This window comes from Lathamus discolor, chromosome 4 (assembly GCF_037157495.1).
Source record: "Lathamus discolor isolate bLatDis1 chromosome 4, bLatDis1.hap1, whole genome shotgun sequence".
Classification (NCBI taxonomy): domain Eukaryota; kingdom Metazoa; phylum Chordata; class Aves; order Psittaciformes; family Psittacidae; genus Lathamus; species Lathamus discolor.
Genome location: NC_088887.1, coordinates 7,350,916 through 7,376,130, shown reverse-complemented (window position 1 = coordinate 7,376,130; position 25,215 = coordinate 7,350,916). Strand labels below are relative to the sequence as shown.

At 46.5% G+C, this 25,215-nt stretch overlaps 2 protein-coding genes across 2 annotated transcripts in view; one reads left to right on the top strand and one right to left on the bottom strand.

The window, feature by feature from the left end:
- Positions 1 to 25,215, top strand: part of NAA50 (N-alpha-acetyltransferase 50, NatE catalytic subunit) — a 209,607-nt gene that overhangs the window by 30,260 nt on the left and 154,132 nt on the right. The window lies entirely within an intron of this gene.
- Positions 1,857 to 25,206, bottom strand: WDR3 (WD repeat domain 3). Its single transcript, XM_065676158.1, has 26 exons — positions 24,946 to 25,206; positions 23,344 to 23,553; positions 22,812 to 22,930; positions 21,126 to 21,204; positions 20,618 to 20,713; positions 20,040 to 20,150; positions 19,163 to 19,264; positions 18,951 to 19,048; positions 16,949 to 17,044; positions 16,384 to 16,614; positions 15,503 to 15,596; positions 14,990 to 15,091; positions 12,792 to 12,877; positions 12,201 to 12,336; positions 11,513 to 11,569; positions 10,719 to 10,819; positions 10,450 to 10,561; positions 10,201 to 10,335; positions 8,892 to 8,942; positions 8,231 to 8,296; positions 6,734 to 6,826; positions 6,148 to 6,195; positions 4,383 to 4,426; positions 3,770 to 3,898; positions 3,123 to 3,216; positions 1,857 to 2,557 (listed from the first exon to the last, which is right to left on the bottom strand). The coding sequence occupies exons 1-26, from the start codon at positions 25,114 to 25,116 to the stop codon at positions 2,402 to 2,404; spliced, it is 2,817 nt and encodes a 938-aa protein (XP_065532230.1). The 5' UTR covers positions 25,117 to 25,206; the 3' UTR covers positions 1,857 to 2,401.

Here is a 25,215-nt window from a genome sequence, read left to right as displayed (position 1 = left end):
CTGAGGTACCCAAGAACAGCAGGATTCTAGAATACCAGTGGATTGCTGGCACAGGACAGACCTCTTCCATTTAAAGCACGTGCTGAGTTCCCACAGCAGCGGAGCAAGTCCTTTCCTGGTGTTTTGCACTGCTTCACCAGACATGGCTATTTGTCTATCAGCCCTTTGAGTCAGATTTGACCTATAAACCAAGGCTGAAAGCCAGCTCAGGAATGTGCTAAACCATCAATGCTGATTTCTGCCCTGATGCTTTTCAGGTTTCTACAGGCAGCCATAGTCTCCTCCATCAGTCCCTTGGGAGTGCATTCTGGGCACTGAGGCCACTGCTGCCAGGACAGACTGGTCACAAGTGGCAGAAATCAGAGAGCAAGCTCAATGGGGAAGCCTGTGTCAGCACCAGTGGAGAGAGAACTGATGCCTACCATCACAAAGACCTTTTCTTCCAAGGATTCTGCCCAAATCCCAGTAACAGCACAAAGGTGAAGGAATTCCACCTCTTCCAACTTAGGTCAGAGGAGATACCAGTCATCATCATGAGAAGATGACTGCATCCCAAGTGTCTCTTCTATACCACCATCTACATCCTTGTCATTGGTCCCTCAATTTGTGTGCAATTGATCATCTTTTTCCTTCCAGACCTCCCAGAGGATCATCCCACAGCAGCTCCTTACATAGGTTCTGTAACATTTATAACCCTGGCATGAAGGTAAACACAGCACATCACACAGAGGCATAGAGTCAGCCTTCCCCTTGTGGTACCTGATTTTGGTATCTCTTTCCTCAGCCACCGCTGCTGAATGTCCACTGCTGAAGCCACCCCTCCATCTGTAACCCTTTTGTTTCCTGGTGGACTAGCACATTTCAGCAGCAGCTGAAGATGTGAAGTTACCAACACAATTCATCATCCTAGAGTCTCCTCTCCCTCCGACTGCTGAGGGCCTCCTTTGGGAGAAACAAATAAATAGAGCAGAATACAATGGAATGGAACAGAATAGGTCAGGATGGAGACATGTCTGAATGGAGCTGTTTTGTAACAAGTTTCATCCATATCTGGACAAATACAAAGTCATAGGGGCACCCAGAAACAACTGTTAGACAACTGTATGGAGACTGCTATTCCCATAAAGACTGCGAGACCCAAATCCTGGTGCTGCTGCAAGTTACCCAGACTCTAAAGCAGCAAGTGAAAAGTGAACCATCAGCCCCCTGACATAGTAAATTACTACAACAGTTATTCTGATAGGCATGGTTATTACACCTGAGGTGCTGCCAAGAGACTGACCAAGTGAATTGTTTGCCTTGTGTGTAATTCCTAGTAACAGAAAACCAAAGTCAAAGACAGGAACAATTGGGATGCAATTAGAAGTCCACATGAAGCTCAAGTTAGAAAGAAGTCTTGCTCTGAGTACCCAACTCAGACACAGAAGTCCAGAAGTCAGAAAGCTACTCAGAAGCAGCCCCTACAACATCCACCAAACCAGTGATTACTGGTAAAAAAAGACAGCATGTACCACAAACTAGTAACTTACCAGCAGCAGAGCCTTGCTCACTCTATCCTGCCCCACCACACCCTGCCGTGAAAATATATCCTTTTATCTGATACAGGACAGGTACAACACTGCAACAATTCACTGCAATTTCTGAAAACTGGAGCAAATACAATGCAAACAACCCAGGCTTCTCATACTCAGCCCGCCAACTGTAAGGAATACCACACGCCTGGATGGCAGCCCTTTCATTTGCTCCCACAGATTTTATCCTCAGAATAAAAAAGCCCCTTCGAGACTGGCACATAAGGCAAGGCAGTTGAGGCTTTACAGAGAAGTAACAGGACAAAACTCCACGAACAAAAGGTGTTTCATAAAGCATATATAAATATGCCTTTAATAGAGTGCAGCCATGTCTCCCCATCCCATCAAGAAGTGAGTGGCTGCAGATCAAGTTCTCATACTTGCGCAGAGGTCACGTAGCTTTGCCCAGAGGCTCTGAGCACTGCCACAAACCACCAGTAGGTGTCAAAGCAGCACGAAATCCTGCGAGCTGCCTTCCCCAGCCAGGGCATGGTCTCCCCAGCACTCCATATGCAGGATTCACTCTGTTGAGACCACACTGTCAGAATGAGCTGAACTCTTCTGAAATGGAGGAGAAATCACCTCCATTTCACACAGCCAGCTCAGAAACAGTTCATGTGCATGCATTTGCAGCAGCCTACAGAGAGCTCATTTCAGAGACAACCGTTCTGAGCTGGGGTTATATGCTGGGCTATACCACATGGGGAGCAGACAGGCTTTGTCCCAGTCAGCAGACATCATGACAGCTATTCAGCCACAAGAAAACTTCCAGGGCCAGTACTGAGGCTGCATGACCCCATCCAGCTGCTCTGGGTCTTGGGCAGCAGATGCTAAAGCACTGCAAGAATCATCTTCTCCTTCTTCTTCCTCTTCCTCCTCTTCTCCTCAAAACGGTCAGTAGCATCAGCAAAAAATGTCACCTCATCCTTGGCCTCAATCTCCCTCTTCAGGTACTGAAGTCCTGCCATGTTGAATCCCAGCACATCCTGCAAACAGACCAGCACCACACTGTTGGGCACATAACAAGCTTGTCTGGGGGCAGAGGGTCCTGCACTGGCCACCCTCTACTAAGAAATGATGAAAGCAAAATAGACAAAAGATTTAAATAAACCAGCATTCTTTACATGTAAACTTTAGCTGAGTAGGAAAACAGTCAGTCCTGCACCTTGCTCCCCCCAGTTCTCTCAACAACAGCTATAATCCACTGTATTCACTGAAAGACAAGATGCTGACAGGCACTAGTTTGCATCATTTGTGATATTAGTAGCCCAAGAGAAATAGTTTATTTACCTCCAATATATTAAGAAACTAGCAAGCCAAATACTCAAACAAATTCAAGAGTAAATGAGGGAGCACAAGTGCAGGCTCATCACTGGGCAGGCTCACACATCAGGAGAACATAATGAAAAGGCAGCCTGTTTGCAGCAGAGGAAGGCAAAATGGGCTCAGACCCCCAAACAACTTTCCCACTGGACATCACAGACAACACACACTCCCAGACACCAGTCCATCCTCTTATTCCAGATCCCAGGGGGAGGGTGCAACACTCACCCGGGCCTCACTGACTCTGGAGATGGTGGTTTTCTTCAGGCTTTCTATTACAGTCACCAGCATGTGGTTGCCTGTGATCTGTCCAAAATGTATCCTGGGAACAAAACAGGCAGTGATGTATTGCAGCATTATTGTTGGAAACATCAGAAAGCCCTCACCTGAGCCTCTGCGTGTTCTGGACATAGGATTTTTCTCAAGTTAGGCCAGCCAGGCATAGATAGATTGACCTGGAAAAGCTATTTTCTGAAGCTTCTCTTAAGTGTTTCAAGGGGAAGTTCTCTGTCAGGCACTCTCTGAGGACACAGGCTCTGCAATGACCCTGTGCCAGTCAACAGTGCCTTGATGCAAGATCTTTATACAATGAACTTCAGGGACCAGGACCAGCAACCCCATCCGGGCATGTCAACATCCTGCATCCAGTCAGTCCATTCCCACACACTGTTTGCTGCAGCTGCAGTGATTCCTTACCTCCTGCAAAGACCACATCCTTATTCCCAACAATGCTTCCCAAGAGCTTCAGACCCAGATATAAGAGAAAGCCCACTACTGATCAGAGTCCTGTTATGGCTGTCTCAGGTTCAGGTTCTGGACAGCAACAGCAACCAAACTGACAGTAACAGATCCATCTGGGCAGACGAAAGACTCACTTGAGCAGGAAGAGGAGAGCTCGGCACAGGAGTTCAATATCTGAGCCAAGGTGAATATATTCATTGAACAGTTTGAGCAGGTCAGGGACATAGGAGAAGGGCAGCACCAGGAGAGACTCTTCCAGCTCACTGAGGAGAAAGCAAAGGAACAGAAGCATTAGCCTCAGCCACTGCACTGCTACAGATGAGCAGCAAGCAGTTCTGTATAGGTAGGTTCTGGTACATAAGCTGTGCTAAACAAGACTGCTGCTCTTTGATCGCCCACAAAGCACAGTGCACCTTCACAGACTACAGCCCAGGTCAGCAGATACCTTCTGGGTCAGGAAGCAGGCACACAACCTTCCCTCCTCAGCATCCCCAAGCTGCTCTTCACATAAATGTGCACTTCCAAGCAGCCAGCTCTCGTATACAAGCTCCATCCAGCACTCCCCATGGAAGTAACAATCTCCATTTCCCAATTCTATGCATGAGGCTGCCAGGAACAGAACTCAAGACTCTCTAGCACTGCCCAAACCCAGCATGAGAGACCATTCCAGGACCCCAGCCAGTCCCAGGCCCAGAAATGCAATACTTGGTCACAAAGCTGTTTACCGATAAGGCTCTCAGGACTCACCTCGACTTGACCTTCTTGAAAACTTCTAGCACGTATGCAGAAGGCTGTAACAGAGGAAAGAATCAGCTCTGCATACCAAAAAACATTCCAGGACAAACATGTGCCTTAAGGTCTGTTTCACCCAGTTACAAACATGCAATCACATCTTGAGATGAACGTTATCAGTCTGACTATAGCAAAGAGGAAACTCCTTCGGCTTCGATCAGTCTGAGAAGTTCTCCCTCCCCATAACATAACCCAGTCTTCCCAGATATCCCAAACTGGTAAAGAATATTGTGAAAATTGAAGTTTATATTCAAGCAGCTAAATCATCTCATATGCAATTCAGTGGATCCTGTACAACCTGGAATGAAAAGCCTGGTGAAACAGACAAATTACAGAGATAAAACCTTACACAAACTCATCTCCCAAAGACTGAATTCCTGCTGATCTGCTTAAAGTGTTGGGCAGATGCAGAGCAGAGCTGAGAATTGCCATAGTAAAGTGCCTGACTACTAATTCATAGGATTTCGTTCACTTCAATTCAGTCTATTCGACTTGTAATTATATTCACAGGGGAGGGGGCAGAAGGGCTCTTATAAGGTGGTTACAGGTATTTAGAAGGAAGACAAAAGGCTGTTCCATCTGGCATTGACATACTCCTCAGAGGTGGTGAGAATGAAAAAAACAAGGATCTTCTTAAAGGTAATTCAAAATGCAGTCCAGGAGTACACATTGCAATAAACCAGGAAAACCAAAACAGAATCAGTAACTGCTGTTCCAATGCCACAGAAATAAGCCTGGGCAGCTACCACATAGCCCTGCCTTGCTCAGAGCTGCCCTGCTGTGGTTACAACTGCACAGGCAGTGATTTAGGGTCAGGAAACCTTCATGAGGTTCCAGCTCCCACTTCTTGAGTCAAGGCAACAAAGCAGGTATGTGCTCCCCAAGCAGTATCTCTCCCAAGAAAAAGGGTAAGTGACTGTCGGTACATGAAGTCTTTCTGTTCATGGTCTGACATACTGAATGGTCATCACGGTCAATTCACCAGCTAACAGGACATGTCATAACTTGTGGCTAATGTTTTTACCCAGTAGACTAGCACATTCTTCCAAGGCTTTGGAAACAGGTTCAAATCCCCTTCTTTGAACAGTAAGATTCTATTAAACATTACCTGCTTCCAAAGAATTTGCTAGCTACTGAGCCATAGGATTTCATTCACCCCTCTTCAATCTATTCCACTTGCAATTAAATATGCCTCTGTTTACAGAGGAAGGGAGGGAATGTCTCTGGCTAAGTGTTTATTGCTGTCACAGGGTGGGAGGCACAGTGATATGGGTATTCCATCATGCATTCCCAGGAATACTCAGGTATTTTGAGTAACATGGCACAGCTCCTCTAGAGTATGCTATATCATGGCAACTGCGCCCTCCTGGCAGCAGGCACAGGAAGGGTTTGAGCTAGCTTTCCCACATTTTGGAGAATACTGTCAACTGCTAGCTCATGGTAAGGTCCATGATAAGGTCACAGCTACCATCACGGTTACGTTTAACCCTGATGGGGTGAAACGTTTGTAACACCTCCAGGATATTAAAAAAAATACCCCAAACCACCACCACAAAACCCCCAAATTGTGTTCACTTTGCACAAGCAGAAGTGATGAGTTTTCACTTCAAATTGAACCAAGCAGTTAGTCCACAGCAACCCAGTGTTTTGGCTCAGCCTGCAAATGAACCAGCCCCACTCCAATTGTGAATGGGCCACAGCCAGTGGGCATTCCACTTACTGTAATATTTCCATAGGCACGGAGGATGGGATTGACAGGAAGGGGAATCTGGAGACACAGAATGGGTTAGAATGAGATAGATATACGTGTACAAATGCATTTTCACAGAGAAAACTTTAATCTGCAGTAATGAGAGCTTTTATCAAGAATCTTCCTGCAGTTTCACCTCCACCCTCCCCAGAACATCGATGAAGCCTCATTTAGATAGCTATACACATCTGAGAATGAGGTTAACTCAAACATGCATGAATCTTCTTCCACTTCTTCACTGTCACTTTTCCCACTGATTCCCTGCAAAATTAGGGGTGTGGTATGTTGAGCTGAAGGCAAAGAATAGGCTTTGAGATGAATTTGCAGCAGCATGCTCCCCCAATAACAAAAACACCCATCTTACATCCTACTGTGACTTGAAACAAAGATCGCTGGAAAGAACACCCCACCAGCCATGCCCAAAGCAGCGCCATTTTGTTCTCCAAAAGCTTTCAGCAAATCTCGGCTACTTCCAGCTGTTCTGATTTTATCTGCATGCTGAGTTGGAAGGATTCACCCAGCACCCTTGGGACTGGCACATTCCTCAGTCTTTTACCTCTTTTCCTGCAGCTTTGCATATGGCCTTGTGCTCCTTCAGTTTTGCCATCTCTTCTCTGTACAGCTCAATAGCTTCCATGATCTGCTCAGCCTGTGCAGCAGAGGAACAGCACATCAGTGACACCAGAGAAGCCAAAGCAAATCTCAAGTCCAACTGGACAAATGGAGGTGGAAGGAGAGAGACTGATGTGGAGAATCACAGACATCTCCTTCAGAAAGGTAACCTCTGCTCCAGACTGCACCACTACTCTGAGAACATCAATCATGTCCTGAAGATGTCAGAACACGATCTGCACCAAAAAAGAAGCGTGACCAGCAGGTCGAAGGAGATGATCCTGTCCCTCTACTCTGCTCTTGTGAGACCGCACTTGCAGCGCCATGTGCAGTTCTGGTGTCCTCAGCATAAAAAGGACATGGAACTGCTGGAGCAAGTCCAGAGAAGGCCATGAGGACGATCAGGGGCTGAAACACCTCCCATAGGGGACAGGCTGAGAAAGTCGGGGCTGTTCAGCCTGGAGAAGAGAAACTGTGTGGAGACCTCATAGCAGCTTTCAGTATCTGAAGGGGGCCTACAGGGATGCTGGGGAGGGACTCTTCATCAGGGACTGGAGCAATACAACAAGGGGTGATGGGTTCAAACTTTAACAGGGGAAGTTCAGGTTAGATATAAGGAAGAAGTTCTTTACTGTGAGGGTGGTGAGCCCCTGGAACAGGTTGCCCAGAGAAGTGGTGAATGCTCCATCCCTGTCAGTGTTCAAGGCGAGGCTGGACAGAGCTTTGGGTGACATGGTCTAGGGTGAGGCACCCCTGCCCATGGCAGGGGGTTGGCACTGGATGATCTTAAGGTACTTTCCAACCAAAAGCTTTCTGTGATTTTCCTCACTGCCCTCGGTGCTCTCTGCTGCAGCTTCAATGTTGCCTTGACACTGAACTCCCACCCCCTACTCAAGCATCACACCTTTCAAAGGCAAAGTCAGGGTCAGACCATTTGGACTACTCACATTAAGGATCTTTTCTGTATTTACGAGTGCCAGACTGTTGAAATCTGTGCCATGAAATTACCCATCCCCACACCTTCCTGGTACACCTTCTGCCCCAGGCACTGCAATACATTTCTACCTTCCACAGATGCCCACAAGACTGAGCAGCCCTTTGGGGAGTCACCTGGAGCCCAGAGAGCATCCCAGCTGCCTTGTGTTCTTTTTGGGACCCCAATGGGCAAGAGCAGCCCCATCTGTCCCACACATGACAAGCAGAGAAAGCTGCAGCTACAGGAACCTCACGTGTTCCCTGGAGAGGTCTGGGGAGAATTCCTGGTGCCAGACTCTCCAGAGTCAGACCCTTCCCTGTGGGCCATGGAGCAGGACAGACTGCTCTTGCAGGCGTGGTAAACTGCCCTTATGTGACAGCACAGGTTACTCTTTCAAACTGATGCTCCAACCCTCGAGAGACTGCTGAGGCACAAAGCAGTGCTGGCAGACCCACACAATCTTACCGCTTTGATGGTTTCAATGGTCTTCTTTCCTGCGAGCCCCGTCTCTCCTTGTGTCTCTCCAGCCACCTACAAAATAGAGTCTGCATCCCACCACAATCCACATTAAGAAAAACAGACCCATTCCCTAAACTGGTGGTTTATCTGGGGAAATACTGTACTTGCCAAGCGCATAACTCTTCTGAGGACCAGAGGTGCTGTGCATTAGTATGTTCTGGGAGGTAGGTAAACACAGCTCTTGTTCTGCCAACAGAGGCTGAGTAATACAACCAGCAGCACAACCCAAGCACCTAAGCAAGAGTGATTAGGCTCCCCCACCAATCCTGTGTTACATGGAGCTGGAAGCAGAGTCAGAAGGCAGCCATGGTACAGAGCTGGTGTGGACCTGGACATTGGAGAGAGCAAGGCCTACAGCACAGCAAGGTTTCAGTGTCCACAGCTACTGTGTGTTTGGCCAGCTCCACACACTCTCCTGAAGTTGTGTCTGTGAAGTATCAGAGTCAACTGCGTCTTGGGTCAACTACAGCTTCATCAGCACCTTCCCCCCAGCACCTCCTCAAAGCAGTGAGATTACCAGTCCTCTCCGACACCTCTTCTATGCTTCTTACAGAAGTAGTTATTCCAGCATCTGTACAGTCAGACTGACACACTCACTGCAACTCACCACAGGCTGCTCTTCCTTCGCCACACTCTCTTCATATTCAGCTTCGCGTTCCTACAGTGGAGGAGAACACAATGTATTAACAGAGGTGAGCAGGCAGCAAGCAAGGGCACAAGTCCCTTCCAGACTAGTTGAGCAACGGAACCTGCACCTTCATGCAGCTTGTTGCAGAACCAGGACAAATCAGCAGGGATCAACAACAACACTGCAAAATACCCACTTGTCCCTGATCCCAGCCCCACAGATTGCTCTGGAATCTCCCAGACTGAGAGAAATGAAGGTCTCTGCTCTGGATACAGGAATAGCCCATAGACAGGCCACCAAGCTGAGATGGAGAAACAGCAATTCAGCACCAGACCTTCCACCTGGCACACAACACAGAGAAGCATAGAAAAGTCCCAGGGTTATCCTAGCCTGCAAGAGGAAAGAGTCTCCTGTCTGGCACCCCTCACGTCAATAGGGCCCCATCTGTGTGTAATTCACTACTGGTGTATTCATGCCCATCTTGTTTCTCAAACTTGACTCAAATGACACTTTTCTGGCATCTGGAAAAAGAGCTGTCTCTGCTCGCCTTTTACCATCGCCGTTCCTAGCACACCAGCCACTGGGCATTCAAGATACTGCCGATGGGTCACCTCAGGTGGCAAGTCTCTGACCAATCTGATACAGCTTCAAGGTGATCCTGTGGTGAGCAAGGGGTTGGACTGGACTCTTGACAACAGTGTTTCCATCATACTGAAGTCTTTCTGCAAGTCTATGATTCACATACATATATACTACATTAATATATGCTTAAAATAGAGTAGAAGGGGCTTATTCCATCCTCCCTGAGCTTTGGGGCCTGCCTCTAAGATAGAATGGACCTGTCATTGTTGGAAAAGTGGAAAACAAAACAAACTGCATTTAACAGGAGCAGTGCTCTCCATCACTCCACAACAGCCACCTGCTGAACTGCCTACAAAGCACCCACATTGAAAGGAGCACAAGAGAATAAGAGAAGGTAGCCAACTGACCTGTTGAAAAACATAGCTCTAGAGCAAAGTCTGAGAAGCAAGAGAGAAGCAAAGCAGACAGCAAGTCAGCCAGGTATCTGCAATGCAGCAGGCAAGCAAGCACCTACAGCATCTGCAGTGCTCTCTCTAGACAGCTCGGGGCACAGTCCCATCATGCAAAACATGCCAGTCAACCCTGGGCACCTGGACACCAGGATGTGGTTAGCAGTGAGCAACCTGCCAAGTGTGGAACCAGATTCCTCCACAGTGAAAAGCAAAGAGAAAACAGTTGTCTTTGGCAGGAAGAATGCAACTCTCACCATCTCCCTCTCCTCTTCCAAAACAAGTGGCTCCCTTGTCCTTTCCCAGAGGCGCAGGGACTTGTCATGGGATGCCGACACCACATAGTCTCCATTGGGACTGAGTGCCAAACACCAAACTTCCTTGTGATGCCCCTGTGTGGCAAACAGAAGAGGTTAGACAAGAAGACCACCCAGCTCCCACTCCTGAGGCAAGTGCTGCTCATAAAGGAATAATGCTTGCTTCCAACAGTCTCTAAAACTTCCTACCTCCAGTGTCTGGATGTGCTCAAATTTATCTGCATCCCACTGCTTAATCTTGCTGTCCTTCCCAGCTGTGAAGAAGAGATGGGATTTCGCCACAAACTGCAGATACATCACACTGAAAGGGAAAAAGGCTCAAATTCACCCACTTGGGGAACACTGCAGACCTACCCCCACATTATGCTGGACAAAAGGGGTATTGCTGGATCACAATCCCTGTATGATGTATCAATCCCTGATGATCAATCCCTGAGGTGCTGTAAAATTTGACTGACCTGTCATCATGGGCAAAGAGAGAGCGGTGACAGTCGCCAAAATCCAAGCCCCAGATCTTCACATTCCTGTCAGCTGAGCCAGTTGCAATTAGAGTCCCATCCTACAGAGCAACAGAGAGGAAGGTGTGGGGGAACTGGCTGGCAGCCCCATTAAGAATTACTGCTGAACCAGTGACTAAGAACTGCTGAATATACAGATACCTGGCTCCCGAAACATGCTCCCCTCAATTCCTCCATCACTTCTCGCCAGGGTGGCCCATGCCTGTGCTACTAGCACAGCCCACTGACAGCACCCTGCCTCTCTTCTGAACCTCTGGAGGCATTTAAGACCTTAGCTTTATCTTGACATTTTTGGCTTCCGATAAGCCTCCTCCCAAGGACACCCCAGAACAAGATACAGCCCAACAATGAGCAGGCATGAGGAGGCTGCTCCACCTCAGCACCTGCTCTCTGCTCACACTACCAAAGAATTCAAGCTCCTCTCAGAGTCAGTAACTTCAGCAGAGAGCAAGCTGTACCTCTTAAGATGAGTGTAGGGAACCACCACAGCCTTTTGATTTCCACTTGCTGATAGAACGCCCTGGTCAATTCTGTCATGACCCTCAGTGACCCTCCTGGTGAGCACAGAACTGCAGGATAAGGAGGGGCTTGCTGCGTCCCATTAAGAAACTGCTAAGTCAGAGCAAGGAGGTGACAAGAAAGAACTATCCTAGAGGCCTGGCTGCCAGCAGAGGTTCTTGCAGTCATTAGTATCATCACAGTCCCACCTAACACACAGCCCTAATGATACTTACATAGGAGATGTCCATACACAGCACTGGCAGCTTGTGTCCATACAGAGAGAGGAAAAACTGAAGCAGAAGAAAGGTGTCTCAGTTAGACGTGCTGGGTAGAGATGTGTGCAAATCTCAAGCTCCAGGCTAGCTCTGTTGTGCCTCAGGAGGGCTGTCTTTCTAGCACTGCCATGATGGCAGAATTGAGGGTGGAAGTACTCAAGTGAACTAAGCTAACACTGATGCTAATCACCGCTCCCTATGGAGTTCCTCTCTCCTCTTCTTTGCCTGTCTGTCAGTGCTGGTCTGTCTTGTGTCACTCCCTAATATTCATGTGCTAATACACAACTCGCAAACCCACAACACACTGATCACAGGGAAGATTCTCCTCTCCCAGGCTTTGCCTCTGCTATGCCCTATTTAATGCCATGTGTGACATACCCATCTTTACAGTGCCTTGCGGCTCTGGAGAACCACCATGCTGCCAGGGTTTAGAGCGAACCTTGCACATACAGGTTCACAATACTTCCCAGATGAAAAACTATCTTCTCCCCAGTGTTGGCCAGCCATGTTCTGACAGGTTTGCTAGCAAACAGGCACCTGAAGTGGGATGCATGGTCTCTCTACTAGTGTCCCACAATACGTATTCCCAATCAGGCTACAACTGCATCACTCTCTGCACAGCCTCACAGCCCATTTGGTTAGGTACCTTGAGTGTGTCAACATAGAAAACTTTCACAGTGCAATCCAGTAAGGAGACAGCCAGCAGCTTCTGGTTGGGGCTGTACCTCACACAGAGGACATCTTCATCCAGCTGCAAAACACGCACATGTTTCACAGAAAGCCTGGCAACAAGAAGACAAAACCAACAGTTGTTATCCCAAACAAACAAGTTCGGAAGAGATAAAAATACAACTCTCAGACTGCTCCCTGGGAAAGCAACTTAATTCTAACACACAGCATCTCATTCCTCATTACAACAAGACAGGCCTAGAAATAGGCACAGCACTGCAGGCTGATACACTTCACTGCTAAATTTACTGCTTTCTGAGCTGGAGGACCATCGTGTGATTAGAAGCTACACTCCCACAAAAGCAAGGGATCAGAATGTGGCAAATGTCCTTGAAGTGGCTGAACAAAGATCAGACCTTCACAAAACAGCACTGAGCTCACACTCTTCTCCACGTGTTCCACATACAAGTCATGGGCACTTGTTACAGTGCACACTAAAGGCCAAAGCATCCATCAGCAACAATGAATACTGCAGCTGAACGTAGTCTCAAAAGGTTTATTTTCTCACCTTTTCTGAATGCTGCTTTCATCCTTCACAAGCTCAAACTCCCAGAACTTGACACATTTATCAGCACCGCCTGTCACAAAGCCATGCTGCAGGGGAAAGCAAAAAAAAAAAAACACCATATTTGAAACTAGTTTTGCTGTAATACAGAGAAATTCTACAGCAAGGAACTGTCAACACACAAGGTGGTTTTTGGAATGTCCCACATTCCTACACTATTAATGATGAAGTGGACACCACCAGGAGCACTTGCTATGGTTAGATCATGCACTACCCATTGGCTGAGCAACAACAACCATTTCAAAAGCTCTTACAGGGACCTCAAAGACTCCAAATGCGGAGACAAGGACTGAAACTTTGGGCCTGAAAGCATTAACCTCAGCTGTAGGTAATGATGTGCTTGTGTATTGTGGGCAAGCTGACCCTCTCACTCTTACCAGATCACTCACACCACTACCCCAGAAGCACAGCCTTCTAAAGGAAGAACAGTTCAACATCATCCCTTTTACATTAATAACATGGGAAAATCTACCCCCTATGTTTTAATCTGTAGGATAAACAAATCTCAGGCAGGTTATTACTTGCTATGGTTTTGATTCCACTAAAAACCACTCCAGCTTCTAGTAGTGCAACATGAGAAAAGATAAGCATATACAACAAAAAGAAGAAAGTGGAAACCGAGAGAAACCAGTATGAACCCGAACTGTGGTAATGGAGCAAAATTGATGCAAGGAGTACAAGACACAAATAGATTTCTACAGCTAGGGCAGTTAGGCCAAGCAGAGTAAGTTAGGGAGGTTAGTATAAGAACTATTAAACAGCAATGCTCAGTAAACATGGGTTCAGGAAACATTCATCACCTGTTGTGCTCAGGAAAAAAACATGTTCCATAATCACATTACAAAACAGTAACGAAGAACTGCTCCAAAACCCTCAAAAAGCTGTTAAAATGCAGCTACCCATATCAGACATTTATAAACAGTTCAGATTCCCCAAATCCAAGATTTGTACAGAGCAGTATAATGCAGAATCATAGAACTACTTGGGTCAGAAAGGACGTTAAGACCATCCAGTTCCAACCCCCCTGCCATGGGCAGGGACACCTCACACAGACCATGTCGCCCAAGGCTTTGTCCAGCCTGGCCTTGAACACTGCCAGGGATGGAGCATTTACCACTTCTTTGGGCAACCTGTGCCAGTGCCTCACCACCCTCACAGTAAAGAACTTCTTCCTTATATCTAACCTGAACTTCCCCTGTTACAGTTTGAACCCACCGCCCCTTGTCCTATCCCTGCAGTGCCTGATAAAGAAGGCTCTCTAAACTCTCAATTCCCATTCTCAGCAATTTTGGAAATACAGGCAGAAGAAACTAATGTAACACTATCATTCAGACAGAGAGAACAGGCAGGCCTGGTAACTGTGAGCACAGTCAACAGAACAAACAGGTAATTACAGTTTCCATAAAACAAAGAAAGGGAACTGAATATGGAGAAAAGAGCTTATGGAAAATTAACTTGTCAGGGATTATCCTTTTCTTTAAGATCAAAAATGTTAGTTAAGCCCTTGGATGGATCCCAAAGGGCATTTGGCACTGGTGTAATCCCTATTACACAATGCACCCAGATCCCGAGGCCACCAGCAAAAAAATTACTACAGTAACTGAAAAAGTACAAGAGCTAAGAGCCTGGAAAACACATCCTCCAGGAACAGAAGTTCACCCTAATGACCATCAGCTAGATGTGAAGGGTGACTTGGTCATTCAAGATGAGTGCCACGCAAAGGAAAAACCTCACTATGCTTAACAAGATCGTTAATCCAGCAGACAAGCAGCAAATTAAACTGGTTCATCAGCCACTGCAGCAGGTTACGGGGCTGAAGCTCTCCAGAGCCAGAACACATCCACAAGGTCTGTACTGCTGCACACACAGACTCCACCAGAGAAACCCAAGTGTTCTCAATCATGCAGAAGCCAGATTAGGTGATGAAGATGAGGCTCCACTCAGCCCAAAGACTTACTGACATGTGCCACACAGCTAGAGAGGTATTTCAGCAAACCATGCCTGTATCCAGTTTGAAGTTCTTAGAGACTATCAGCTGCATCCTCCACCTCCCAGGATGAAGGGATCCTATGCTCTCATCAGTAGTGCAAACACAGGACAGGATGTGCAACAAATAATATTTAGACAGGTGGCTGAGTTACCTGGTCTGGTGAAAGAGCGATGGACCACACCGCCCCATCGTGAGCATTAAGTGTCTCTGTCAGACTCCCAGAAGCCAGGTCATACAGCTGCAGCTTCCCTGTCTGGGAAGAAAGATATATCACAGAGGACTAATCAGCCTCTTGACGACACATGAGAGCTCCCAGCAGAAGAGCACTCCTGCCACACATCTCCCTAGCAGCCAGCTTCATTAGATGGCTGTTACACACAGATGCCCAAACTTCTGATCCCCATCAGTGACTTGCCAAAGCTACCCAGCTCAAAAAGCCACAAAAGCTGCATCAGGAGTTTGGGAATAGAGCAGAACCTGACTGTCAGAGAGGTTTTTACACCTAAACCGGAATGCTCCAGACGAAGAGATGCAATGTATTTTCTGTAAGGCTGCCTTCGTGACACTTTCATAGCATATTTTCAGAGCTGGCTAGTCTGGAAATGTCCAAGTCTGGAAATATGTTATGAAAGCTGTTTCTGGAGTACAAAAGCACACTGCTTACCTTGGTGCCAACGATGACTTGCCGATCTCCTGGGACAAAGAGCGAGCAAAGCGCGTACTCACAGTCCATTGTCCGGATGCACTGCAAGGTCACTCTGGAGATAAAGGCAAAGCCCAAAACCTCTTATCACACACACAGTCTGTCCCACTGAGACATGCTCCACAGTGGCTTCTGCCCAGGGCTGTCTTTTCAGCTGGGGCCAGAGGATACAGCACCACCATGCTATGACGCAAATGCTATCCAACATCACTAAGAACATTTTCCATAAAAACATGCTGTTACACAGTCCACCATCATGACTTCCTGCTGTTATGAGCAGGGACAGCTCCTGTCATTCAGGAGAGGAAGAAGAAGTATAAGACAGCACACTCAAAGGAAATAGAGCTTGAAATCCACAGCACTCAGGAAACACTGGGACAACCCTCTAGATCAAAACAGCAGCTTACTCAGTCTAATACTACATCCTTCTGATACAATGCCAAGAAACCCACATGTTCCCAAAAGAACAGGTAGTAGCTAGTTCAGGGTTAGTACCTGTTATTAAAAAGGAAAAAAAGCAACAAAATACAGTCTATACTGGACTGCTATATATTACCTCTGCGTTTAGGTATTTATCTTTCCATACCTGCTACTAAACAGCCTCAGTGCTGCTTTACAGTAAGAAACTCCGTGAGTTAATTATGGAGTTTTAGCTCCATAGCTTTTCAGTTTTCCTAAGAAGGAAAGAAGCCAAATAGCTTTCTGTTTATTTCCTTTACTTCATTCACTATTTCATATTTCTCCATCAGCCCCTTATCACTACCCATCTGAAGACAGCATCCCTGAACCCTGGGAGACTGACCTATAGGGCAGAGGGGAGTGACACAATAGGTCCTGCATACCTGTTCCAAATCTTTACAGACTCCGCAGCTGCAGAGAGAACAGCAATGTTGTCAGAGCTGAAAGCCAACGTCCTGACATCACTGCGGTGGCCTCCAATGGTTATCTTGGATGTACGGACAGCCTGTGGGACTTGTGCTGACAGGTTCAGGTTGTATGACTCAATGATGTTGTTCTGGAGCAGCAGAATGATCTTCAGCTCTCCTTTTGGAGAGAGAAACAAGTCAAATGACCTGTTAAATTGGACCAAAAAAAGAAAAAGTGCTGTACACAGGGACAATAAGACAAAATGTAGGATGTATCAAATATCAAGAACTGAGAAAGAGGAATATAGGCAGAGTGCATGCCACAAGCAAGTTCACACTAACTCGCAGAGGTGTGTAAGAAGGGGACCACTTCTGGAAGAGGTGTGAATGGACTGGAGATCATGGTAGGCCTCTCCCCAGCTTCAAGCAGAACACATGTCAAGGGTTAAACTTCTACCTCTCCCTATATTGAGCTGTACACAGCTCTTCCCAAGTAGCTACACAGCCACAGCTCAGCTTCTACAACAGGCTTTCCACTCACTTGATTTTAGAAGAAGCTTTGATGTTAGTCAGTCGTTGAATCTCCTCCTGCAGGCTCAGCTCCACACTCTTTTCAGGCTCCTCTTCAGAGTTCCGTCTAGGAATGTCAGATAATGGATCAGAGTCAAATAAGCCAGCAATAGCCAACACAAACTTAACAGAGACAGTGAATAACAAGAAAACCATTTAGCCTGCTGAAAACAACAACCGACTTACCCAGCAGGGCTAACTACATTTTAAGAACAGGGTGAGACAGTGAAGATCATGCTGGTATGCAGACTACTAAAGAGACAAACTGCTCTAAAAAAAGACTATCTCTTCTGAACCCAAAGCATATGAACAAGGCACATTAGAAAGATGGATGCAAAACAAAAAATGAATACAAAAGATGGCTCAATGTCCAGAAAGATGTCCCTGAGGGGTCAGTGTTCAGACTGATTCTGTTCAACATCTTTGCCATCAACATGGACAGTGGGATTGATGCACCCTCAGAAAGTTTGCCAATGACACCAATCTGTGCGGTTGTCATGCTGGAGGGAAGGGATGGGATCCAGAGGGACCTTGACAAGTTTGAGAGGTGGCCAATGCCAACCTCATGAAGTTTAACCAAGCCAGGTGCAAGACCCTACATCTGGGTCAGGGGAATCCCAGGCACAGGCTGGGCAGAGAAGAAATTCAGAGCAGCCCTGCAGAAGAGGACTTGGGGGTGCTGGTCGATGAGAAAATGAACATGAGCCAGCTTCAGTGTGCGCTTGAGCACAGAACCGCCCCCATCTGCTGGGCTGCATCAAAAGGAGTGTGAGTCAAATTAGGTGATCCTGCCCCTCTACTCTACTCTTGTGAGACCCTACTTGCAGCACTGTGTGCAGTTCTGGTGTCCTCAGCATAAGAAGGACATGGAGCTGTTGGAACAAGTCCAGAGGAGGTCACAAGGATAATCAGGGGCTGGAGCACCTCCCATATGAAGACAGGCTGAGAAAGTTGGGGCTGCTCAGCCTGGAGGAGAGAAGCTGCGTGAAGACCTCAGAGCAGCTTCCAGTAGCTGAAGTGGGGCTACAAGGGTGCTGAAGAGGGACTCTTCATCAGGGACTGGAGCAACAGGACAAGGGGTGGTGGGTTCAAACTGGAACAGGGGAAGTTCAGGTTAGACATAAGGAAGAAGTTCTTTACTATGAGGGTGGTGAGGCACTGGCACAGGTTGCCCAAAGAAGTGGTAAATGCTCCATCCCTGTCAGTGTTCAAGGCCAGGTTGGACAGAGCCTTGTGGAACATGGTCTAGTGTGAGGTGTTCCTGCCCATGGCAGGGAGGTTGGAACTAGATATCTTAAGGTCCTTTCCAACCCAAACCATTCTATGATTCTAAAACAGACAACAGAGAGCTGTGTTCAAGAGGGAGTTCAGCTTCTGCTCATGTCCTACCACTCATATGAAGTCCTCAGCCACTGCCAAAAATCCATCTCCAGATTTACATGCCCTGTGCTTCAGTTTCTACCCTGGAGCCAAACCTCTTCCAAAGGGCTGCTCTAAGGCCCCTGTTAAGTGCCAGGATACCCAGAAAGACACTTAACATGAATTAAACATTAAGAAAGCTCTCACTTTTATCTCTGTCTGCTGTAAAACAGGAGATGAGGTATCAGAGTCACTCTGACTTCCCAGATAAAACTCTCTTCCTGTACATTCTATCAAGGACTTTCTTTGATGTACCAAGCAGTGTAAATACAAATATCAGGTAGAAGTGAGCAGCTCTGAAAAACCCATTTTATGTCCATTCATTTGCATGCACTACCTTTTTTTGCAGGGAGGCATTTCCTTAGTCTCTGGGAGTAGTGTTTTTCAGACAAGCACTACGGATGCACAGGAAGAGTGACCCAAGAACAGAACAGCTAGCAGAGAGAGAACAACAAGTAGCTTGGAGTTCAACCACTGCGTCGTGCTTCTGAAAGGCTTTTCTAGCAATTCTCTGGAAACAGACAGCTTCCAAAAACATGCGAAAGACTGCTTACTTGGCTTTTTTCTTTGCTTTCTTAATTTTCTTTTCCAATTTCTTCCGGATTTCCTCTTCAGAAAGGACAGAGAACACTTCCAGAACAACACCAGTTCCCTAAAGACACAGCAAATTAAGTCAAAGGCATGCAAAGCCCTGGTCGTACAGAAATTACCCAAAGTCTCTACAAGCCTCACCTACAGCTTGATAGCAGAACCCCACACTACTTACATGGCAGGCCAAAATCTTGCCCGTTCGGTCTGTGGCAAGAGTTACTACTCGGTCTCTCCCTTCCCGCATGATGGATCCAACTTTGCTGCACTTTACAAGGCGCTATAGGGAAAGAAGGAGAACAACTCTGGTCTGAAAGGTCAAGTGAGCTTCTCAAACAAACTCAGAAATCTACTGGCAAGTGAAGTCAAGAGGAAAAGGGGGAAATTAACCTACAGGGCCCTGGTAGAACAGCTAGCAAGGATAACCTAGGGACAAAACAAGCATTGTGTGAGCTACGAGCTTGTCTCCTGAACTTTTGCTGCTTTTTAGCTGAAAATAGTCATTGACAGGCTCTGTCAATTAAACAACTGAAGCTTGCCAGTAAAGGCAGAGCTGATTTTTTATGCTACAGTAGCAGCAGAGCTCAGTTCCTCCGTAAGAAGAGGCAGAGGTTGTGATAACACAGAATCTTAAACAGGTGACTGAAGGGAGGGAAATCAGTTGGAGAGGAAGTTGAAAAAGTATTTAGCAAGGTCAAGTATCTACCATAACTAGATGCAGCCTGAAATCTGAGCAGGACTCTGGAAAGTTCTACTGGAAAGACAGAGTCAGTGAAGTCTCCACCAGCAGCTCAAGTGGGAATAGCTTTCTGCAGTCAAATCTCATGCTGTATTTTGCTATGGTACAACTCTGACTGCTGCTGGCGAAAATGTTAAGAAGCAAAACAAGATTTATGACAACTTCCCTAGCAGGCTAAATATGACACTTGGGGCATAAACCCAACACAGAGAAGCAATGTGTGACCAGCTCTAAAACTCCTGCTGGCTCTGCAAGCAGCACCATGAAAATGGGGTTAAGATACAAGATCCCACAGACAGCATAGAAAACAGCTTACTTCCTCAGGATGCTCATCCAACTCTAGGGTCTCATCCTCTTCAGTGTTTTCTTGTGCTCCAGGTGAAGACCCTTTACTTTTCTTGGATTCTGGCTCATCAGGGTCTTTTACCTGCTCATGGACAAAAAGAACATAAGGAATACCTTGAATCACAAGAGCTATGGTGTCCTGGTTTCTGTCTCACATTTCATTTCCCTGGAGGAACAAATGGTTAGTGTGCACTGCAACTAAGGAGTGGACTATAGCATGTCTGCAGACACCAAACACTGCGTCCTCCCCTGCTTATGATCCACCCACAAGACTGATCTTCTCTAGCCATAAGCCAGAAGGCAGGAAGATCTGACACAAGATCTGGAAATCCTGTTCTGGAAGTGCTCACAGGTCCACATGAAAGCTCAAAGCACAAAAACCAGCAAAGTCTATCCCTAGAGCAGCTTCTGGACCCCTCAAACAGCAAAGACATTGCTTTGGCTCAGTTTCCCAGAACATCAACCAGATCTAACATGTTCCAGTCTCATCTTAGTCCAAAGACAAGCAGTTGGGCAAGGCTGTGAAGGGTTACAGAGGGAGTATCTTACCTCCTGGATGTATGCAATATCCCACACCCTCAGCTCACTGTCTGCACTCCCAGTGACCAGACGCTTCTCTTCAGATATCAAGGCCATCCCCCAGACCTGTCCAGAGGCACAATGTGAGGAACTGGCTTATGGCTCCTTTAACTATTGTAACAACAGAGCATCTTTAATTGATTTATTTAAACAGCAACCAACAGGAGACTGGATCTAGTCAGGACCTCCTCCAAGTACATCTGTACTGGAGTCACCCACAGCATATGGAAAGTTTGGAAGTTTCTCATTTGCTCATCCCTAAAGCCTAATGACAAACAAAATGTATCACAGTGCCAGTTTAAAACTCCTGAGAGCAGGAAGAGAACAAAGTGAGCCATGTGTGAGGTGTCCCTCCCCAAGGCAGAGGGGTTGGAACTAGATGATCTTAAGGTCGTTTAAAACCCAAGCCATTCTGTGATTCCATGACATATAATCCTAAATCCCTCCAGCCCAACAGCTCCCCACACACCCTCTTTACCTCAGTACGGTGTCCAACCAGAGTTTTGAAGCAGTGCTGGGTGTCCAGATCCCACCATTTCACCAACGTGTCTTTGCCGCTAGTATAAAGAAAAAAGACATGAGGAAAGACTGCCAGAGCTCACATGCTTAGAAAAGTGACAGGAACAAAAACAATCTAAACCATGCCACAACATCTCACAAAGCAACTGCTCAGATGTTGCATTTTCAAGCTATGGAAGAACAAAGTACAGCAATACAAAGGTACTGCATAAAGGTATTTAGCACATCAATGAAAACTGCTTCCTCCCCTGGATTCAGCTGCAAGCCCAACTGTCACACAGCCTCCTTTCTCACTTATTTAGGGTGAGAACAATACTCTTTACTTAGGGTGAGAATGGTAAGTGCAAAGTCCTGATCAATTCTAAAGCTGCCTCTAAAACCTCCCCTCTACATTCCCAACCTGTGCCATGCCTGTGCATTCACCAGGCTACAAGGAAAGCAGATACCTTCTTTCTGAACAGTGATTTGGAACTGCTCCTCCTCACAGAGAATTACAGCTCCTTCAGTCCTTCAAAGCCCCTGCAGGATTAGATCTTCCTTAAAACACATTTCTGGCCATATTATGCTACTCCAATTCTACAAGAGCACCCAAGAAAAGTAATTCGAACATTTATATAGATTCTCTCAGTACATCTTCCAATATTTAGTACTCTTTTTGGGGGGTTGTAACCTTGCTAGTGCCCATTTTCCTCAATTAGTTTCAACTAAATCAAAATAGAAAACTTGTTCCATTAGTAAGCTCCCTCAGGACAAGAAAAAAAATCTGATTACAAGTGGCACTTATTGTTAATCCATCTCTTTTGTTACACAGGATCCAAAGATACCTGTAAACTGAACATATGAAAGTATCACCAAAACAAAACTGTACACAAAGGACTGCAGTTAGCTCTTTAGGAAAAAAAAAACAATATAAAGTAAAGAAGCAACATTTTATTTCAAGAAAAGCAGGATCTCTACTCTGTCAATAAAATAAATTGAGATTTCTTTATCACAATTTAGAATTAAGAAGCATTTCTAAAGCTGGTCTGCAAGGACCTGAAATTGCATAAAGGACCAGGCACCATCTACCAAACCAACAAAATACTACTTTTTCCATTGGAAACAACAAAAAAGGCACAAGGAACTTGTTCTAATTTTACACTGAACTGATTTCTATTTAGCTATTAGGTGACTATTGATAAACAAAGAAATCATTGACTGGTATTTGAGTATCTTCTGTCAGCCATTTATTATTAAAGGGATAGTGTCACTAGCAACTCATGTTGAATAACTGAAAACCAACTCAAAAAAACATCTCTCATCTTTAATTAATTCCTATAATCCAGCTTACCAGGAGGCAATTTTTCTGTCCTATGGCTGTGTGAATTACCCCTTTAGAAGGCAAGTCTGCTTAATTCTTCAAGATAAACAGCACAAATTGCTAAGTACATAATGAACATTTCAGTTCTGTGTGCCATATTTGTATTCAGACATCAGACTTAAGAAATCTGTGGACATGGTAAAATCATACTCTAACATACTGGTGGGTCTGAGATACCATGAGTCAAGAAGGGAAATACAAATGGCTGTAGCACCAAAGATGCCTAAATTACAAGTAAAACCATGGCTACTTTCCTGATCAACTACTGCACTTAGCCTGTCTCACCTGGTGACCAGCAGGTTCTTCTCCTTCAAGAAAAGAACTTGAGTGACAGCATCCTTGTGCCCTCTCAGCCGGTACAGACCGCTCTCATTGATGACATCCCACACAATGATATCTGTATCCTGGAACAGAGAAGAGTGTCTCTGAGGGCCTGACATTTGTCTCTGCAAAACATCTATCTCTGCTATGAGACATTACCTAGGAGCACACTTTCTCCCTCTGAATTTGAATGTCAGGGATGATTAACGCAAGTGACATTCCTTCGCCAAAGGTGCATTCAGGGCAATAAATGCACCTCTACCCCAGTTAAAAGCTCCTTTTACTATTCCTGACTCACAAGCTTCTTCACTTTAACAGCTCTACTGGCACCCCACTCCGGCCCTGCAGCCTCAGTTGCTCTCCCAGCCCTGTAAGGGGGTGGCCTATAGGCAGAGGCCACATAACCCACTTAAAATACCAAACATTTTACAGCAGGTCAGCCTTCTCCATGGAGCATCTCTATGAAAGTGCTGTCCTCCAGATATGCAACCCTCACCTTTGAGCCAGATACCAGCCGGCCACCTAGATGGTCATACTGCATGGCTGTAACTGCAGCCTTGTGTCCATTGAAAGTGATAATCACTTCTCCACTTAGGAGGCTGAAGACACGGATGGATCCATCTTCATACCCAACAGCCAGGTGCAACCCATCTGGAGAGGGGCAGAGACAACTGACCTCCTGCTTAAGACCCTTAAGGATAACAACCTGCAATTTTTAGGAGACAAAACACATACAATATAGGTAAATGACATGTTAGAGCCAGATACTTACACAGCACAAAGTATATACTGTACTCTTCTACTGAACTTCCAACTGAGCACTTCTGTCACTTTAGAAGCTCATTTTTCCACTTCCTGCACCAAATACAGTGTCATTACCTCCATTTTACAAGGGACATAGCAGCCAGAAGGGTAGCAATTTCTCATAATCAAACAGAAAACTGGTGCAGAACAAGTCCTTGAACTCCAAAGCCGAAATTTCTCCCCCTGCATTTTAAGTGCCAGAAAGCAAAGAACATTGCTCAGTTATAAAGTCTGAAAGCTCCTTCCTGACCCATCATCTCTTACTTGGTCTTTCTTTCTCAGGTACAGGAGAGAGCTCTTTTCCATAGGCTACACAGGAAAGTGAGAAAGACAAAAACATCTCCAAAACAACATGCGAGCAGTCAACACTCTAGGGGCTGTAAAGCAAATCTTGAATTCAGTTAGCAGTGGACAGCAGTACTTGCTATGACTTCAGAATCTGACAGGATGCAACATGTTTCAAAGTCCTTACAGTTACAGCTCACAAACCCCTATGGGATACAACATTCACAGGTGAAGCCAGTTCCAAACCTGAAAACAAATTCCACAACATGCCTATTTTATCCCGTAACTTTCTGGTCACCAACTAAACAGGGAAGAGCTTTCCAGTCACTCTAACAGTAATTCGATTTCTTCAACTGAGATACCAAAGGCAAATCTCAAAGAATCAAAGAATGAAAATCAACCAGGGCACACTCACACCACAGACAAAAGTTGGGGCTGTTCAGCCTGGAGAAGAGAAGCTGTGGGGAAACATCAGAGCAGCTTCCAGTATCTGAAGGGGACCTATAAGGATGCTGGAGAGGGACTTTTCATCAGGGACTGTAGTTATAGGACAAGGAGTGATTGGTTTAAACTGAAAGAGGGGAAGTTAAGGTTAGATATAAGGAAAAAGTTCTTTACTGTGAGGGTGGTGAGGTGCTGGAATGGGTTGCCCAGGGAAGTTGTGAGTGCTCCGTCCCTGGTGGTGTTCAAGGCCGGGTTGGACGGAGCCTTGGGTGGGATGGTTTAGAGTGAGGAGTCCCTGCCCATGGCAGGGGATTAGAACTGGATGATCTTAAGGTCCTTTCCAGCCCTGTTCTGTGATTCTATGTACTTAGACTACAGAAAAGCGGGACGGGGAAGCTGTGGAAGCGGCGCTTCCCTTCAGCTCAGTAACACAAACAGCTTTGCTTCGGGTGGCCCTAAACCGCCACACACCACAAGATGACCCCCCCCACCCCGCCACGCCGCAGGTGGCTGCCCCTCAGCAGCGTGCGTGCCCCCGCCTCACAACCCCGGGCCCCGCTCTCACCTTCTCTCCTTTCCGCGTGTCCCACACGAAGACGTGCTCGCAGGCCGGCACGGCCACGTAGCGGCCCCGCTCCCCGCGCAGCGCCACGAAGACCACGTTACCCTTAGCGCTGCCCACCAGCCCGAAGAGCGCGGCCGGCCCGTACCGCAGGTACTGCCGGGTGAGGCCCATGGCGGTGCCGAGCTGCGGCGAGAAGCGCACGAAAGCGCTGAGGAACCCCGAACACGGCGAACGGGCACCGCATGTACCGAGCCCGGAAGTGCTGCAGGG

Excerpts from the sequence above, each read along its gene's own strand:
- WDR3 (XM_065676158.1), bottom strand. The coding sequence starts at position 25,116 with ATGGGCCTCACCCGGCAGTACCTGCGGTACGGGCCGGCCGCGCTCTTC. Across the intron at positions 23,554-24,945 it reads ACACGCGGAAAGGAGAGAAG|GTTGTTATCCTTAAGGGTCT; the intron begins GTGAGAGCGGGG and ends TAAAAATTGCAG. Across the intron at positions 8,297-8,891 it reads CGAAGGAAGAGCAGCCTGTG|GTGGCTGGAGAGACACAAGG; the intron begins GTGAGTTGCAGT and ends TCTATTTTGTAG.